Raw genomic sequence first — 20145 nt, forward strand, 5'->3', positions numbered from 1 at the left:
CGAAACACAAACGTTAAGCATTGTCTGTCGTCTGTAGGATATCCAATCCGCATCAGTCACAAATGACAGTTCAATTATCGTGATATATGGAACCTCTCCCATACGTGCTGAGTCTCAACTGATTTAGTTTATGACAGTATTGTTACTTAGAGAATACAGCGGTCAATCAAGAAAAAAGCTAGTAAACATCACATGTTGCAGAAACACTCTGCATAAACGTTATTTATTTCACACTTTCATCCGCTTTGACAGTATTTGATATGTTTTTTCAAAAGTGATTTCTATCCGAAGCAATTTGTATTGGGCCAAATTATTTTCCCAGAAAACCTGGATATGCATGTGCAGGATTAGGCAAATTTTTGCTGGAACCTTTAGCAAATGCCATTTAACATTTATCAGGCATTGAAATACTGAAATAGCCAATAATAGGATGAGGACAGTGTAGTCATTCCTTGTAACCAAACCTAGACAGACAGTTTAATCATCTGGACATCCAAGTGGCCAAGGTTTCTGCTGATTATTTTGCTTTAATCTGTGTCCTTGGTAAGACTCCTCCACTTTATGCATGCATCTGTTGTTGAAGCGATATTGATTTTTTTGAAAACCTGTAGGACAAGGTAATTCATTATTAGATGTTTTGGTTCAGTACTGTTGAAATTCCCAGGAATTGAAGAGTCTATGTAACAGGTGTTTCGCTGTGTATCCCATCTGTACAGAGGGCTCCTGATATTGGGTGATTATGCACAATATCGTTACTGATTAATTGTGTGTACCTGATGCTTATATGCAGCTTATCTAGAGCTCGGGGTGAATTTTCAATCTGAAAGTATTTCTAATCAAGCATCAGGGTAGTGAATGCATCAATGGTAGAGGCCATACAATTTCCAAGTCCTGTGATAGGGATTGAACAGTGATGAGTCACAGTGTTCTCCGTTACCTTAAGTGGCTTTTAACAAGTTGTAGTACTTCTTTATTCTTTCATTGTCTTTGTAATACCAGTTTGTTTAAGACTGAAGGGAAGCCAGACCAGTTGAGTGTCTTGTATTTTGGGTTTTAACTATGTGAGTGACACACATTTGTGGTGATGATCTTACCTCCTGTGCAATCAAAGTATGAAATGTAGTCAGAAAAATATTGTCAGTGATGAAATATGTAAAGTGAATTAAAAGAAAAGAATATAAGTTTAACTTACCTAAACATGCGATAATAATAGTATGAACTGAATCAGATAATTAATTAGTATAAAATGGCTTCCAGTGTTTCGTTTGTCATGCCAAGACCCGGGTTTGATTCCCGACATGGGTACAATATGTGAAGCTCATTTCAGATATCCCCTGCCATGATATTGCTGTGATAGTGGTGGAATATTGCTGTGATAGTGGTGGAATATTGCTGTGATAGTGGTGGAATATTGCTGTGATAGTGGTGGAATATTGCTGTGATAGTGGTGGAATATTGCTGTGATAGTGGTGGAATATTGCTGTGATAGTGGTGGAATATTGCTGTGATAGTGGTGGAATATTGCTGTGATAGTGGAATATTGCTGTGATAGTGGTGGAATATTGCTGTGGTATTGCTGGAATATTGCTGTGATAGTGGTGGAATATGCTGTGACAGTGGTGGAATATTGCTGTGATATTGCTGGAATATTGCTGTGATAGTGGTGGAATATTGCTGTGATAGTGGTGGAATATTGCTGTGATAGTGGTGGAATATTGCTGTGATAGAGGTGGAATATTGCTGTGATAGTGGTGGAATATTGCTGTGATAGTGGTGGAATATTGCTGTGATAGTGGTGGAATATTGCTGTGATAGTGGTGGAATATTGCTGTGATAGTGGTGGAATATTGCTGTGACAGTGGTGGAATAGTATTGCTGGAATATTGCTGTGATAGTGGTGGAATATTGCTGTGATAGTGGTGGAATATTGCTGTGATAGTGGTGGAATATTGCTGTGATAGTGGTGGAATATTGCTTTGATAGAGGTGGAATATTACTGTGATAGTGGTGGAATATTGCTTTGATAGAGGTGGAATATTACTGTGATAGTGGTGGAATATTGCTGTGATAGTGGTGGAATATTGCTTTGATAGAGGTGGAATATTGCTGTGATAGTGGTGGAATATGCTGTGACAGTGGTGGAATATTGCTGTGATAGTATTGCTGGAATATTGCTGTGATAGTGGTGGAATATTGCTGTGATAGTGGTGGAATATTGCTGTGATAGTGGTGGAATATTGCTGTGATGATAGTGGTGGAATATTGCTGTGATAGTGGTGGAATATTGCTGTGATAGTGGTGGAATATTGCTGTGATAGTGGTGGAATATTGCTGTGATAGTGGTGGAATATTGCTGTGATAGTGGTGGAATATTGCTGTGATAGTGGTGGAATATTGCTGTGATAGTGGTGGAATATTGCTTTGATAGAGGTGGAATATTGCTGTGATAGTGGTGGAATATTGCTGTGATAGTGGTGGAATATTGCTGTTGGTGATAGATAGTGGTGGAATATTGCTGTGATAGTGGTGGAATATTGCTGTGATAGTGGTGGAATATTGCTGTGATAGTGGTGGAATATTGCTGTGATAGTGGTGGAATATTGCTGTGATAGTGGTGGAATATTGCTGTGATAGTGGTGGAATATTACTGTGATAGTGGTGGAATATTGCTGTGATAGTGGTGGAATATTGCTGTGATAGTGGTGGAATATTGCTGTGATAGTGGTGGAATATTGCTGTGACAGTGGTGGAATATTGCTGTGGTATAGTGGTGGAATATTGCTGTGATAGTGGTGGAATATTGCTGTGATAGTGGTGGAATATTGCTGTGATAGTGGTGGAATATTGCTGTGATAGTGGTGGAATATTGCTGTGATAGTGGTGGAATATTGCTGTGATAGTGGTGGAATATTGCTGTGATAGTGGTGGAATATTGCTGTGATAGTGGTGGAATATTGCTGTGATAGTGGTGGAATATTGCTGTGATAGTGGTGGAATATTGCTGTGATAGTGGTGGAATATTGCTGTGATAGTGGTGGAATATTGCTGTGATAGTGGTGGAATATTGCTGTGATAGTGGTGGAATATTGCTGTGATAGTGGTGGAATATTGCTGAAAGTGGTGTAGAACTAATCTCACTCTCACTAATTTCACAACATAATACCAGTTAATTGGCCCACACAAACAAGCTCCATCACCCCCAGTTACTGCTGGTTGTTAATCAGGGCAACCAATAAGGCCTCCAGTGTGGTTCTGTAACAAGTGTACAATGGTTTGTCAGGGGCTGGTGTTAATACCCCTTTAATGACCTACCAGTTTGTTACTGTGTAGGCATGGTGTGTTGGATGTTATCACGGTCCTCACTTGTCAGCGCTGATATGGATAACATCAGTATCTACTTCCAAGCAGTCAGCAGTATATTTAAATCATATTATCCTAATTGCAGGGGTGGAAATAACTTTAAAATTGCTAGTGTACTCTGGTACAGTGGCATATGTAAAATCACTTGCCCTGATAATTTTTCCACTATACCTGCCGTTTTCTTGTTGATTTTTTGAATAAACAACATAATTAACATTGGAATATCAACTGGACACCGGTACAGTGTGATATACAAATTTGCTTGCCCGACAGATAAAAACACTGGACTCGGGCGTTGGGGCAATGGGTTATTTCCACCCCTGAATTGGTTATTTGAATGACAGTATTGAAATTGTTTGCAAGAGTTTTATTCATAGGAAACTTGTCAACCTTTGGGTGTTGAATGAATCTGGTTTGTTTTTGGCTGGCCTTTGTTACCTGGGAGCCATCTTTAATGCAAGTGATAAATTACAGGTTGCCTACATAAGGATTAGCGCAACACCTATTTTGTTTATTCTGTTAAACAGAAATTAAGTTAGCCGACATCACAACTACAGTTATTGTTCAAGTGAGAAAATCTAAATGTATGTGTGATAATAAATTACTAAATCAAAACATCAAATATGTGTTTGAAGTATTGTTGGTCTTTGAAATATTTCATCTGAAAGTTGGAGCCATTGAAAGTTTCAGAAGTTTTTACATCAATCACTACAGTCCAGTCAGTAGAGATGTCCGCCATATACTAGTAGTCGGAATACTGCTGAGTGCAGTGTTAAACCAACAGCAACGACAGTAGAGATGTCCGCCATATAGTCGGAATACTGCTGAGTGCAGTGTTAAACCAACAGCAACAACAGTAGAGATGTCCGCCATATACTAGTTAGTCGGAATACTGCTGGGTGCAGTGTTAAACCAACAGCAACGACAGTAGAGGTGTTAGATGATCACTTGAATCTTTAAAGGGATATATATAAACATGCTAAGAATCCAATATTGGTCCCAAAACTGCAGTTAAAAATAGTCTGGTTGAGATATATATAAATTAATGTGAAGCTATAGCAAATTGACTTGTATTCTGTAACAACAGGACCAAGAGGAAAAGGCTTTAAATGCTCAAGATAATTTTAAATAACAATTGTTTCCTAATTTTCCTGCCAAGGGTATCGAGTTAAGAATCTTTGATAAACCTGTACTTGATGGCTGGTTGGCATGACAATTGAGTGTGAGGTGGGACCTTGACCGCTGTGTACAAGGGACGTTCATGAAATATGACACAAACTAAACAAAATTCGACACGGCTCTTTGGCAAGTGACACGACCTCCTAATGATATCTGTTTGTCCACCACACGCTGGTCAGCAGAACCTCCTCACTTCCCTATGTCATTGTAAACTTGGCATGTTAGAAGGGATTACATCAAATATTTCCTGTGCAAGGTGTAATATATGATGTGGATACTTGCACTTGGAACTGAATAAGCAAAAACCATCTTTATTCATGAACTTAGTGAAGGCTTTTCTTATGTTTCCTATATTAAATGCCCTCAATCTTTCAGTGCAACATTTGAACAGTAATTGTGCGTGAGGGGATATTTGCATAACAAGTATTCTGTATTGATATATGTCAAATACTGGTGGATTTAGATGAAGAAGTTGATGAATCGGCTGTTTTGATTGTGTAAGTCTGGGCAGTAATCCATTATATCCATTTTACTGAAAGAAGCCAGGTATTAATCTCCACGCCATTTTGAACACTTTTTAATTGTTGAGAAAGTCATTCATGTTTTGTTTACTTGTGTGAACTATTCACAAAGTTTTAATAGATTAAGATAAAGAATTGTTTTTTAGAGATGGTTTTATGATGACTTCAGATTGGAAAATTTATATATGCAGGTGTTTATGTCACAGTGCCACTGTGATATACAGCTAGAATATTGGTTAACACTGCATCATTAGCACTTAGACAGTGATTAGGGTGGATTTTCTGTTTTTAGACATTATTCTAGCAATATCATGGCAAGGGACACCAGACTCATGGCTCTCATATTGTACTCCTTTGTAGAATGGAACCCAGGCTTTAGACAAATGCTTTAACCACAAGGCTACCCCACTGCCCTGACAGTGTTAGAGCTATACATAATAATAATAATAATAATGGATAGCATTGATATAGCGCAAATCTCCGCAAAGGACTCTTTGCGCTTGCTTTGTTTTTCCCTCGTTCACTGGATGTCAATCTCAACGGCACATCGTATTGTCAATCTCAACTCCCTGGGGAGCATACAACTCTTGCAGCAACTAGGCGCACCGAGTTATTGTGGCATTCCCATCCATGTACATGTAAAACATTTATCTCATTTCAGTAAACCTAAAGCCTCAGTGTTGGTGTGAATATTCTTAAGTTTAACAGTGGGTTTTGTTGTAGTGTTAAACAAGTGACTTCTTGAGAATAAAGAATTTCACAGATTAAATTACAATATAATATGTCAATAAAACTCCATTTCATTATGACAGGCTGCAGTTTTGTCTGTGGTGTCAGGAGTGGATACAGCTTTTTGTCAAAGGGGAATGCACGTTTAATTTTCACCCATTTTCGCGAGATTTAATAAACTGTCAGGACACAAGTGGGAGTGTGCACCATTTGCACCCCCGTCTTCTGGATCCAGCTATGGGGCTAATCTCTTTATCAGGACAACATAACATGTTAAATGTTTGCGAAATGTACTGTTTCTCCCTGATAAAGAGAGGGAGGCCAGTGTGATGGAGGAGAGTGACAGAACAGATGAGTCTGCCATCAACCACTGTCACCGTGGCCTGTCGCCCAGCAGGACACACAGTAATGTTACAAACATGCGGAACTGGATGTCCCGTTGTCGCTGGTCATGCAACAGCTGTTGTATATTACTGGGACATCAGTTTCATGACTTCTATAATGATATCCTTGTGCGGGTAGGTTAAGTAAACACCAATTTAAACATATTGCACATTTCGTTATAGTATGATATAAAGCAGGGCAGTTACCTCATTCCAGAAAAATCCCAAGAAACATTCCATATGCTGAATGCAGAGGCCATAGGTCAATGGCATATATTCTGAACACCCTTTTGTTACCTACCCTGGTGGTTTTGTAGGAGAAAACTGTGGGTTACAATGCTAAACTTGACATTTTTGAATAGTGAAAACTTAACATTTTATGCACAATGAAATACTGTGTATGCAAATCAGCTGAAAAGCGAGGTCTGGCAATTTAAATGTAAAATCTCCAAGCAGGTATTTCTTGAAAGTAGTACCTCTCACCACGTTACTGTGAGACCTACAATGCCCATGTACTGTATTAAAACATGGAGGGTGGTTTATAGGTAGAAGGACAATTACTCCACAACGATGAATCTTACAAAATGTAGTTGAGGCATTGATAAAGCTGTACCACCTGTTTCATCAAGGCTGGATTCTCCTTGTTTTATTGATGAAAGAATTATGAATATCTTCAAACCTTGAGTGGGTTGGTTGATCTGTGAATCTGAGGTATTGAAAAATGTGTCTTGAATGAACCACAGTGTACAAAATAAAGGTAGAAAAACAGACCCAAATCTGTTTTCATTTTGATAATCCAAAGTTAGAATTTTAATGTTATTCCATGGACAGTTAAATGAAATAAGGTCTGTTGCCAGCTAATCAATGTACCTGTTGAGGTTCATTGTTTCTATGCTTGTATGACTTCCTTGTATGAGATGTGGGTTATTGTTGACGGTATCTGTACTGATAGGGGTGTCTAGTCAGTGATTACAAGCCTTTATTGTTAGCTAGATTGTTGATAAGATATGATTTCACGCATTATGGGAACTATACTGCTCTCTTAGTCAGTTAGTGTTAACACAACAGATTGTATTCAGTAACTCTGTGATGTATCAGATTAATGTGTGGGAAAACCCTGGAGTCAGCCAGGACATTTAGAGAAATGTGTTGCCATGGTAATGATGCTATCAAAACATGCATCCTCATCCAGGTGATGCCATGCCTCAGGAGGACTGCACTGTAACATCATACTTTAAAATCCATTTATGACTTTCATACATTTAATATATGGAGAATGTAATAAATTAATCATTTGATTCGCTTTCAGTAATCCCTTGAGCAAGATGTTAGAAGGTTAAAATATAATGGTAGTTAGTTTGAGATTTCTCAATTAGTCCCCCTGGTTTGGGTGATACAATTAGTCCCCCTGGTTTGGGTGATACAGTAGTGGATCAGGATTTGTTAACAGTAGTGGATCAGGATTCGTTAACAGTAGTGGATCAGGATTCGTTAACAGTAGTGGATCAGGATTCGTTAACAGTAGTGGATCAGGATTCGTTAACAGTAGTGGATAACAGTAGTGGATCAGGAGGATCGTTAACAGTAGTGGATCAGGATTCGTTAACAGTAGTGGATAACAGTGGATCAGGATCCGTTTAGGATCAGGATTCTTTTAGTGGATCAGGATGGATCAGAGTTAACAGTAGTGGATCAGTTAACAGAGTGGATCAGGATTCTTTTAACAGTAGTGGATCAGTTAACAGTGGATCAGGATTAACAGTAGTGGACAGTAGTGGATCAGGATTTGTTAACAGTAGTGGATCAGGATTTTGTTAACAGTAGTGGATCAGGATTCGTTAACAGTAGTGGATCAGGATTCGTTAACAGTAGTGGACAGTAGTGGATCAGGATTCGTTGACAGTAGTGGATCAGGATTCGTTAACAGTAGTGGATCAGGATTCGTTAACAGTAGTGGATCAGGATTCGTTAACAGTAGTGGATCAGGATTCGTTGACAGTAGTGGATCAGGATTCGTTAACAGTAGTGGATCAGGATTCGTTAACAGTAGTGGATCAGGATTGGTTATAGCTTGGGTTATTGCTTGTCTTCTGAGTGTGGAATAGTAGTTCACTCACTGGATTATCTGCTCCAGGCTTAATATATTTACATGCTGCTGTAATTTAAAAGGAACTGTGATTAATAATAATGCTAATTTTTGAGCCTAGAATCCAACACGATGCTGCTCTCTGGCGTTACATTATTACCCTGACGGAATTGTACTTTCAAAGCTGCTACTAAGAGCTAAGCGAGACCGTATAGGTCCGTACATCTGCTTTTCAGGTACCCATTTTGAACCAGCTGGGTGGACTGAGTGCAAGCTAACCACTACAGTGCCTTGCCTTGTTATACAACACGTGCATGAGCACAGGTCACAAAAGCATTAAACCAGCCCCAATCAATTACAGGTAATTAACTGACATGAGTAAGTGAGGAAGGTAACCACTACACCACCTGTTAGGGGCTGTCAGAACATGTAGGCAGGTCAGCAAACACTATAACCGTGTCCCCTTAAAGGGCCTGTCAGTATGTAGGGTAGGTCAGGTAACCGTGTTCCCTGTTAGGGGCTGTCAGTATGTAGGGTAGGTCAGCAAACACTATAACCGTGTCCCCTGTTAGGGGCTGTCAGTATGTAGGGTAGGTCAGCAAACACTATAACCGTGTCCCCTGTTAGGGGCTGTCAGTATGTAGGGTAGGTCAGCAAACACTATAACCGTGTCCCCTGTTAGGGGCTGTCAGTATGTAGGGTAGGTCAGCAAACACTATAACCAGTCTCTTCAACATGATGATACAACCACAACATTATCATAGATCACTATCTGACCTTACGACACTTTTAAAGGTACACAGTCAGATTTTTAAAACATTTGTATTGTTTTTAGACACTGAATTATAATTGTTATGAAGAACCAAATAACAACCTAGGACATCATTTAACCACCACTGTGCGAGATATTGGGCATGACGTCATTCCAAGCTGGTGATAAATAAAGTGGATTATCTGCAACAGATTGCATAAAGGATCCATAGCACTGAGAAGAATGAATGTATATAACAATATTCATAAGTCAGGCCAGTCTGACCCTGCAGGCTTGACAATACAGCAGCTGTAGTATAAAGGAAAACTAAGTTCTATGGATAGTCAACTTCTTTATGGCAATGAGTGCGACGTTTCGGTGTAGGTACTAACACTGTTATCAAGCAGGTGATGAGTACCTACCTGAGTTTTCCTTCATCTATACAACTTGTAAAATGCCTCTCAAAGAAGCTGTAGTATAGTGGACCATTGCTCAGACTGTGGTATGAAATGCCGTCAAACAATTCAAATGACTTGACAGTTACATCATGAACACTGTTCACATACTTTCTTCACAAAACCAACAATGTTGCATTATCTAACAACGCACATGTCCAAGACCAACCACTTTCAAGCATACGTTAGAAAACATTCAGAAATCTTTATGGTCCTTAACATTTGTTAGCCTACCAGACTGTGGTGGACATCAGTGACAGAATGTGTTCGTTTGGCATTTGATAAGACTCATTTTGCAGCTATTAATGTTTATAAAACTACCTGAGTAGACAAAATATACCTTTTGAGGAGATGCAGCTCGTTAAGGCCATAGGAACAAAAATAACATGATCCTATCTTACATCTTTGAGATGATATGAATCTTGGCTGTGAAGGCCATATTGTTCATAAGACGAGGTCTCATCCTTCACTGCAGGAGGTCAATTTAACCCAGATCTTCTGGAACCCCTGTATTATGATGGCAGGATTCAGCATCTTTCTAGGGTAGAATGAGTTTGAGGATTCATCATGATTGTCCCAAAATGATGTCATAGATGGGTAATCCCTGTCTACAGAGGACACCTTGCTGAATCAGATGTGAGACGCGCCTCGTCTTCCTCTATAACTAGTATCACTGTATCTATTGTAACATAATGGGATGATGGCCGCAAGATAAACCCACTCGTAACGGTGGATGCAAATTATATTTGGGACCATTAACTGAATATTTGTCAACTTAAGTTGTTTACTTCAGTAGGTTTAATGGTTAAATATTTTATCTCTATGTTTAAATTTTCCAGACTACCCTTCTGTTATCTGTGGGGAGTAGGGGTTTAGATTGGTCTCTTGCAGTTGGTACTGGTCGTGAGGGGTGACTGAAAGACAGACAGAGGCAGTACTGAAAAACCTGGTTTCAACTGAATGGATTTTTACAACTAAACATTTTTATTCAGTTACTCATTTTTTCTTCTGTTTTATCTTTTATTCACTTAAACATCAAAGTACAGAGACATCTGCTGATGTGCACAAGCTGGGGACTGAAGTGAGCTCTGCCTGCCTTGAGTGGGCGCCCAGTTATCAAACACCCAACAAAGTGACTTATTGTAGTCGGTACTGTGTTGACTATTCCTACGTATAGAGAGTTGGATGCGTGCTCCTCAAAGTACGCTGACAGTTCACTGTCAAAAGATTCCAGTTGACGTACAGTCAGGATGTATGTGACAAATGTTTTTTTTTCATATTTATTCATGTCTCCCGGGCGCACGTCAATTCAGTAAACGTTTTTGCAGTTGACTCATGCTGAGTTGGGACCTAGTTTAATCTGAGCAGAGCTTCAGGAAGGTCCTCTGTAACAATAAACCTGTCACTGTGGGGTTCTGGGGACTGTCTAACTGAAACTTGAACTTTGTTGGTGAGGTAAAACAGATTGGAGTATATTTATGGTCGTTTTGTAAATTGTCAGTGTTTTATAACAGTCTCCTACTTGAAACTGTCACCAAGCATGAAACGATGTGGTGGACACTTGAAGATTGAATACGTTTGTTGCTCAATAATTGTCATGTAAAATATGTGAGTGCCGTTATATGGTGGGTTTGCAATATGATATGTATCATGGTACTGTGGGTGCAATATGATATGTATCATGGTACTGTGGGTGCAATCTGATATGTATCATGGTACTATGGGTGCAATATGATATGTATCATGGTACTATGGGTGCAATGACTATATGTATCATGGTACTATGGGTGCAATATGATATGTATCATGGTACTATGGGTGCAATGACTATATGTATCATGGTACTATGGGTGCAATATGATATGTATCATGGTACTATGGGTGCAATATGATATGTATCATGGTACTATGGGTGCAATATGATATGTATCATGGTACTATGGGTGCAATATGATGTATCATATGTATCATGGTGCGATGACTATATGTATCATGGTACAGTACTTCCATTTATTAGTTTTTCTAAACCACAACCTTGGATAAAGACACATGTCATGACAAAGATTCCCAAACTCTTTAATGTATTTATTTAAAACATGTTGAGGGGAGTTTATCTAAGGTTGTTACTCATTTATACATAACTAACTGATCAACAACCAACTAACTGGCAAACACTCTGAATATTCACTGAGAATAAAACAAATTCAGTTTCATTTCACGTTTTAAACCTTTTTGCACCCCGTGCAGTGTCAGGTAATATACTTGTTGCTAAAAACAAAGTCAAGTTTAGCACTCTTTGCTTCTTTGAAAAACCTTATTAAGGCAAGTTTTTACATCAGTTTGACCTCTTTTGGTCCCTGTCCATGTCTGTCTTCCTGGTGTCACAGCCTCTCACTTTAGTTTGCAAATATGGCCGGTGTTTTGTAGTGATGTCAAACGGCCAAGTCTGCCTTTTGGTTTAAAGTCTCTGGAATTTGTGATCTATTAATGACAGTTTTTAAAAAAAAAATTCTTGGACATGGAAAGATAAGGTCTGTTTGTGGAAATTAGAAAACCTGACGTTATGAAAATCTGTGTCATATTAGTTTGAATGACATTAATCATTGTCAGCTGGAGTTTTTACATTGGCATTACAGTACGTGAGTTGTTGACATCGCAGATGATAAATACAGTGTGACTTCTACAAGTGAAACAACACTACAATTTATGATAATTTGTTCTACCACTGTATGTTTCAGATTGGATTACAGTCTAAGCAATGGCATTGCTTCGTGGTTCCACGTCATCAATGTGATCCTTCATTCCATTGTCACCATGCTTTTCACATACATGTGTCGGAGCGTGTTCTCCATCCCAAGAGAGTGCTCCACCACTGCGGGGCTGTTGTTTGCTGTGCACCCAGTTCACTCCGAGGCAGTAAGTACTCCTTCATACACCCTTCTCCTTGTCAGACCACAGTGCACCATTCACCATGCAGAACATCAGGCTGAATGGTTGTTGTTGTAGGCCATACGAATAAAAATATATATATAAAAATAATAAATAACAATAATAAAAGTAAATAATTAGGTGAATTCTGTTTCACACCATATTTCAGTAAATGTTTTACACCATTACAGAAAGCAGCACAATTTAGTGGATATGTTTTATACCATATTCCAGTCAGTGTTTTATATGTCAATGAGCACTATTTCTGGTATCTATGGTGTTAGATATAGTTGGATGTTCTCATATTACCATGGCTGGTGTTAAATCCTTCAATGTCCGAAAGTTACGGGAGTGTCAACATGGACAGGAGCATGACTGGGTCTCATCCACCCAGATAATGATCTATGCCTGTGTGTGTTGTGCTAGAGTCTGTTTGTTCTATCAATGACTTAGAGCTGCATTATTCAGAATTCTGTTCAATGTAAACCAGACACTTTCACTTCGTCAAGTATACAGTCTGTAGTTCAGTATATTGGGCAGGACCCACAATATCTGGGGCTTAAAACTATAATCTTTATGATAAACAATCTGGAAGTAAAAATGTATGTAAGAGCTTTTACAGGTTCAAGTTTTCAACTTAATTATTTAGGTTCAGGATTTTATTCATAAAATTTTCCTAGGTAAGTAAAAATGTCCTTGAGTATATAGTGGCATAAAGTTTGTGCCTGAGAAGATCCTGGCAAGAATTGGTCTTCAGCAACCCATGACTTATTGGGCATCAGGTTGACTGACTTGGTTGACATATGTCACTGTATCCCAATTGCTCAGATTGATGCTCATGATGTCAATCACTGGATTTTCTGATCAGTTTCGATATTTTACGGACTGACATTATATAGCTGAGAAACCGCGGAGTGCAGCATGAAACAACAAACAAAGATTGTGTGTAAATTACCACCTTAGATGGCCTTTAGTTACCATTTTACAAAGCACATGTGGTCTCACCTTAGGCAAGTGAGTTTGTTCAAACTTGCCTCTGTTCACCCAGCAGAAAATGGGTACCCGGTGGGATAAGTCATGTGACTATTAACCTTCTAGTTCCTCACAGGCAGCTTGAGTTATCGGGGATAGTAATAATCTCATTGTATGTTTGCGCTTTTAGCATGTGCCTTGTACATGGAAAAGGCGCATTATAAATTCACATTTATTATTGTTATTACCATTTGAATGTACAGTATAAACTCCTAAGAAATATATAACACAGGAAGCATTTTTCACATATATTTTTATGACCTGTTAGCACTTGAAGACATTCATGGTCATATTTATGGATTCATATACAGATAAGTCTTGGCCTCAGTCAGTGGACAAAGCTATCAAATTCTCATAGAATTTTGCCTTTCAGGTACTGCACGGTTTGTCTCTAATATGAGAAGATATTTGAAACTTGTTGAAACTATTATGCAAACATGAATCACAAAGAATAGGCATTGAATATGACAGTCTGAATATGATGAATTTCAGCTGAGTTGTACTTGAAGAAATATAATAGCTGTAACCATTTAATGACAGATTCAACTTTTACAGCCTGTCATTTGTAAACCTTTTACAGATCAAGACATGTATTTCATTTAAACAGATTCATTTTTACAATCTGTCATTCATAATAGTCGTACAGGAACTATGTTTGTCTTTGAATGGCGTGCTGAACTGAAACACATGCTATCCATACATTTTCTTAGTTAACTACGTATAAGTCATGCATTTGATGCACATTCCAGGCGTTATTCAATATTTTATATTGACGTCATGAACCTATAATATGAAAAAGTAAAACATGCTGATGTCAAGAGAATATTGACATTTCTTTACATGGCATGTTCAGCGCACAGAGATTCATAAGTAATAGCTTGTACTCTAAAGGAGTTCATATAAAAGTGTGACGTTTAATAGAAAGCCACTGTCTGCTGTATTCAGGGGTTTGTAATGGTTTTTCACACAAGTAGATATTCAATATTTTTTCAGTTTTGTAAAATTGTGTTTAGTTCATGTTTGAATAACTTTAATGGCATGAAAGTGAAAAGTTTAATACAGATAATGTTGAATAACATAAGAACCATGTACATAAAACTCTACCTGTTATACAAAACCAGGTCACAATTTGTTCTGTGTCAACTGCTGACGTTCAGATCTTTTATCTTGCATCAGCTCTAGAGTTTTGTGGAAATCTTATTCAACACTAAAGGTAGTTCACAGTATTGAAGGCATGACAGTACAGACAGTCGGCCAGGGATTGCCTGAAAAGGAACCTTTCATAACAATTTGAAATACTCATGCATTGATTTGAATGGTGATAGATAACAGGGAATTACCCGTTAAGAGTTTGAACATTCTTGAACCTTTTTTATGAGAAGTAATAAAGTAGCTTTTATGGCATGTACAATGCCAGCCCTGTATGTGTGAGGAATGAATATCTCCACATTTTACATAATGCCATATATATAAAGATCAGTATTCAAGATCTGGAGGAAAAGAAATTATTGGATTGAATGTAGGTAGGAATGGCATAAGACGAACAGACCTAGCCAGGGTGGTGTAAAACAATCTCTCAGATCAAGATATTTCTTACGTGCAGTGATTATAACACTGCCATTGCTCCCATTTCCTTGACTCCATCTCCTGGGTCTGATGAGACTGATGCCTAGAGACATAAGGTGATCAATGTTGCTGATATGGACTCTGATTGACTGTAGAAAGTAAAGTTAAGAAGTCCAACTAAAGTCTGGCACGTTAGATTGCCTCAGATCCAGACCTGTATTAAGAATTCTTCTTAGAATTAAGATTTATTTAGTTTATTTTGTAGATTTATATTTTAAACAAGACATTTTTATTTCTGGAAATTTTCATTTTGGAAGATGTCATTTTGCGAACTAGATTGGATGCAGACTGCAAAACTCAAAGATGTGATTCAAATTGTAAAGTTATATTTTCAAAGATTTAATCAATCTTTTTTGGGAATTGATTTGAAGAAGAAAATATTCTGTTTGTTGTTGTTTAGCTTCTTGGTTGCCCCAACTCAACATGTTAGGTAGTAGATAGTGGTACTGGTAATAGTCAGTATTATCTTGACATACTGATGTCAGTATATTTATGTCAATAAACGGAGGATGCATTAAAGAAACTGTCCGTGCAGCTACACGTCAAATGAGGCATTCAGTACCGGTACATTCATTCTAAATGTCATTAAATTTGTTTGAAAAAGTGACAGTGGGGTTGCTAAATGGTTAAAGCGTTCGCTCGAGTCACCATAGGCATGGGTTTGATTCCCATATGAGTACAATGTGTGAAGCCCATTTAAGCCCAACTGTAATATTCCTGGAATATTGCTAAAAGCGGTAATAAAACAAACCTCACTCACTCATTGTTGGAAACAGAGTCATCCAATTATCACTTCAGGTAATCAGAATTGCATATGACATGCTTGCTGCTTCTGATTATACCTGCTGGTTGTCTGTGGGTGTTGATCCACGTCGTGACGACAGTGTTTGCACTCAAGGACATGATGTCTCAGTTCAACAGAGAAAGACCGCATTGTTCACTGATCCCAAAAGTATGTTTCGTCATCACTTGTCTCACCAATGCGGCGACATGCTTCTGAACCGAGTCGAGGAAGTTGTTGTAAATTATGACACACGCAGATATTGATGAATAGGCTGCAGATGAGCTCTGAGAAAAGATGCAGATAATGATACAAGAGGTTCAAACTTGAATGAATTTGAACAAAACTTTAGGAGATGCCGTGCAATTATATTTTTTGTTTTGATCCTTGTTTTCATGGTACATTTATTTCTGTAGATAAAAAGTCACAACTAAATTGCTATCAGGATTTAGGTTGATATGTACATGTTTATTTAAAAAAATATTTCTTCTGATATTGTTTGAGACGTGTAATGAATAAGACTTTTATGCAGAGCTGTAGCAACTAGCTAGGATAACTCTTTATTTGTGGTAGTTTAGCTGTGTCTCATACTATCATTGTCAGCAATTCTTAGATGCTTTGCTAACAGATCAAGGAGCCGACATTACTTTAGGCGATAAAGTACACTTTATGCATTATGTCACACTGTATTGACGTCACTACACCATTCTCATCTGCCCCCTCGTAATCAAACGTACTCTTGGTAACTGACGACACGATGCATGTCAGTTGTCAATGCCCAGTACAGTCTCCTACAGTGCAATGAACTCCATAGCACCCTGTTTCTTGATTTGCAGTTGCTTCAGTTGGTTCACATCACAGTTGGAAACATTACATTTAACTTTTTGATGGAAAAAACTGTCTCAGCTTGACATAAACAGCGATACAGCAATGTTCGCTAACTAAGCCCATGTCAACAGTCCCACAATGCCTCTGTGGAATGACTAGTTAGCTTCCTCTGGATATACTGATCTAAACACATATTGAAGTAGAAATGTGGTGCAAGTGAACTCGTCCTTTAACTATAATAGTTCAGGGCAAAAGTGTGCTTTTACACTATACATGGGGGCTAATTGTATTTCTTAAACTGAAGTCGCTATATGGCATAAACAATGTTGATGTGATGTTTAATTTTAACTCACTCACTCTTCTAAGTTGAAGCATGTTACAAAAAATACAACAGCCCTAAAACAGGCCGAGTTACTTATATGGTTGTCCTTTGTAATACCTTCTAGGATTTGTTCTACTCTTTTGGGAAACCTGAAGGACTTGTTGGTAAAAGAAGGTAACCAGTGCTGGTTGTAGGAGGTGGCCATATTGATTGGTTGTGTGTCACTGTTACCTCACGACCTGCATGTTACTCATTATATCAAGCACTGGATTGTCTGGTCCAGGCTTGATTATCTACAGGTTGCTGTCACATTGCTGGAATATTACTGTGTGGTGTTCAACAAACAAGTGATTAATGTTAAATCATGTAATGCAATAAATACTGATGATACTGATGTCAAATGACACTGTCTTATCACCATGGCCAGGTGGAAGAAGATCTCCGTCATGAGTAGAACATCAGCAATCTGTGAATGTATCAGACGTTCCATTATCTAAATATTTGTTTTAACTACTAGCAAAAATGCAAGTTCGTTTTATGACAGATGACATATTATTCGTACATTAGTAAAGCATGATATTCATTTAAAAAAGATACATATTTTCCAAATTACAACTCATATTAAATCTTAGACTACTTAATCTTTTTTATTTGGCTCTTGCCTTTTTTAATTTTGGTTGGGGGTGAGGATCTTCAGCATATAAAAAAATCTGAAGAATTGTGAACAGGCACAATTTACCTGAAATCAAACTATTTGCTTTTCTTGGAAACTGCTACAGGAGCCACAAAGCGGCTAGGGCTGTCATGACACACTTGGATGGTGCGCTGATACACTGAAATATGCACTGCATTTATAGTTATATGCATGAGAAAAAAACAAAACAAATAGAGAGTTCATAGAGAACTTTTATCCGGGAATGTTGATAATGTATTGATTATGAGCGGCAGTTACATAAAGGTAGGAACAGCTGTGCTATTGTTGTGTTTCTCTGTATGCAGCCTGGTTAACTGTATGCAGCCAGGCCAATAAACTAGCACAAGTCTCTAAGGTAATAATTGTTAGTTTAAATAATTATTTCTAAAAAAATATGAATATACTTCTAACAGACTGTACTGTCCGCTTATCTAGACTTGCCTTTTTAAAGGATAGAATTACTATACATCCCTGGATTTGGCCTTTAGTATTGCCTTGGAGCAAGGCTACTTGGCCTTGTATGCAGCCTCTATGTCCAGAGGGTCGGGAACATGCAGCTAATGGTCCTTGCTCTTATCAGAAACAATTTTGATAATAGGAAATTAACAATTTTGTAAATTTAAACTGTGAAAAACGTGAATGTGAAAAGTTTTGATATACCTTAAGGCAGAGACAGTGTCAAAAGTTACTGCCCTTGTACCTTACTCCATACTAACTGGCCAACATGGCCACCGCTGTAGGTGTCAAGACAGGGGCACAAAATGTCGGATTAGGAATTGGTTTACTGGAGCCTTGACAAAAACTAACTATACTTACGTGCAAAACAATCTTATCTCGCATACACCAAGTTGACGAAAGCCTTATGTTTACTCAATTATGTAAAAGTCAGAAGAAATGCAGGTATAGTCATAAAGAAATTTAATCACTAGCAGGTTGAGGTGTAACAATGGCGTTTAGCTGTTATATCATTAAACAATATATCACCTGATATAAAACCATGGGTTATTGTCATATATAAGACATGTCTAACCATGGGTCTTGCTCAGGACCCACTTAGACCTAGTACACATCCCAGCACTTATATACCTAAACAGTCTGTATCATCCTTGATGTTTGAACATAAACCTATTGGTTTTTAGATTTGTGCCATTGATTTCAGACTTCTAGTTTTAGTAATAAAATGTATCGGATTGTCTATTTAATGGTGATAAATGTTCACAAAGGCTGGTTTGTTGGAGCAGTCATACTGTACCAGTCTTGTGGTGAACAGTTCATATTGTACTAGAGTGGATTAGTTGATTGACAAGGAGCAGCAGTAGTCCGGGGACAATACGGGAATTATATCACCCAGGGCTTAGGCTCAGCATCTTAACAGCAAATACTTGCAAGGCCAAGTGGCTTCATCGGGGTCAGCCAGCCTTTGTTCACATCTAAGGGGGCAGAGAAACAGATCATTTTGCCATTACCATTGAATCTCGGGTTATCACCCATCCATCCATCACAACCCACCATTCTTGCTGTAAAGATGAATGGCTTTTTCAGCAGCACAGGCATTTACGGAGATTGTCCAACAAAGTAGTGAGCTGTCGGGCAAGTGATGGTCTCACACTGAGGTCAATGAGGGATGATATTAGTACTACATATTTTGTAGTGGACATTGTGTGCTGACACCAACCCTGTAATTTCACCTCGGACAGTCTCGGGTCAGTCAATGATCTCTCTTTCACAGCTGTCCACAAACCTCTTCCGTACAGGCAAAATATCCGGATACCAATTTTCTTATTAGTTCATGTTTTCATTGGAGTCTTGGTGGAAAGATTTTGTTGACACAGACAGCAAAGACCCAATTGGGAAAGCTAACAAATGAGTGCCTCCATTGAAAGTCCAAAAGTAATAAAGCTGCGTCAAGGTTGAACCATGGTATCTATCTGGTTTTCCTCTTAAGAATGTGGAAACACCTAGTCTGAAGGCTTAGTGAAGCTTCAGTGCTTTTCATGGTGGCGGGCTAAAAGAGTGATTTCTGGCCATTAGCACGGATACTAGGCTGTGACTGGATGTAGACTAGGTTCTAGTTGAGTGGTAATGGAGTTATAAGCCAACTCAATCCCTCTCCATAAGGGTACATTTATCTTTACATGTCATCATATGACAGTATTTTAGCAGTATTTGACATGTTTTTGAGGATGGTCAAAAAATTCCACTGACCCCAAAAAGCTAAAAGTGGTAAACATCTATAGGCCAGCATCACTTTGAGTTCTCAACCAGATGAAGCTGCCGGGATATGACTGAAATACTGTTAGAAGCAGCATTAAACCCAACTCACTCACTCACTCACTCTTAACAACAAGAATGGGCCTATTGGACTTATGTTGTTTGAATGAAAATACTAAATCACAACAAAACTATTATAAATAAAGAGAGTAATTTGATGAGATTGAAAATAATCTTTTCCTTCCAACTCTGAAAATAT

General features: G+C 38.2%; 1 protein-coding gene across 2 annotated transcripts in view; it reads left to right on the forward strand.

The window, feature by feature from the left end:
• The window catches only part of LOC124256365 (protein O-mannosyl-transferase TMTC1-like), a 62319-nt gene that overhangs the window by 556 nt on the left and 41618 nt on the right, over positions 1-20145 (forward strand). For both annotated transcript variants that reach the window (XM_046690369.1, XM_046690368.1), the window contains exon 2: positions 12203-12380. In XM_046690369.1, coding sequence (XP_046546325.1) covers positions 12203-12380 — 178 coding nt within the window. The remainder of the gene's footprint in view (positions 1-12202; positions 12381-20145) is intronic.

The sequence above is a fragment of the Haliotis rubra genome, unplaced genomic scaffold, assembly GCF_003918875.1.
Source record: "Haliotis rubra isolate DU_JTF1 unplaced genomic scaffold, ASM391887v1 Scf626, whole genome shotgun sequence".
NCBI classification, from domain to species: domain Eukaryota; kingdom Metazoa; phylum Mollusca; class Gastropoda; order Lepetellida; family Haliotidae; genus Haliotis; species Haliotis rubra.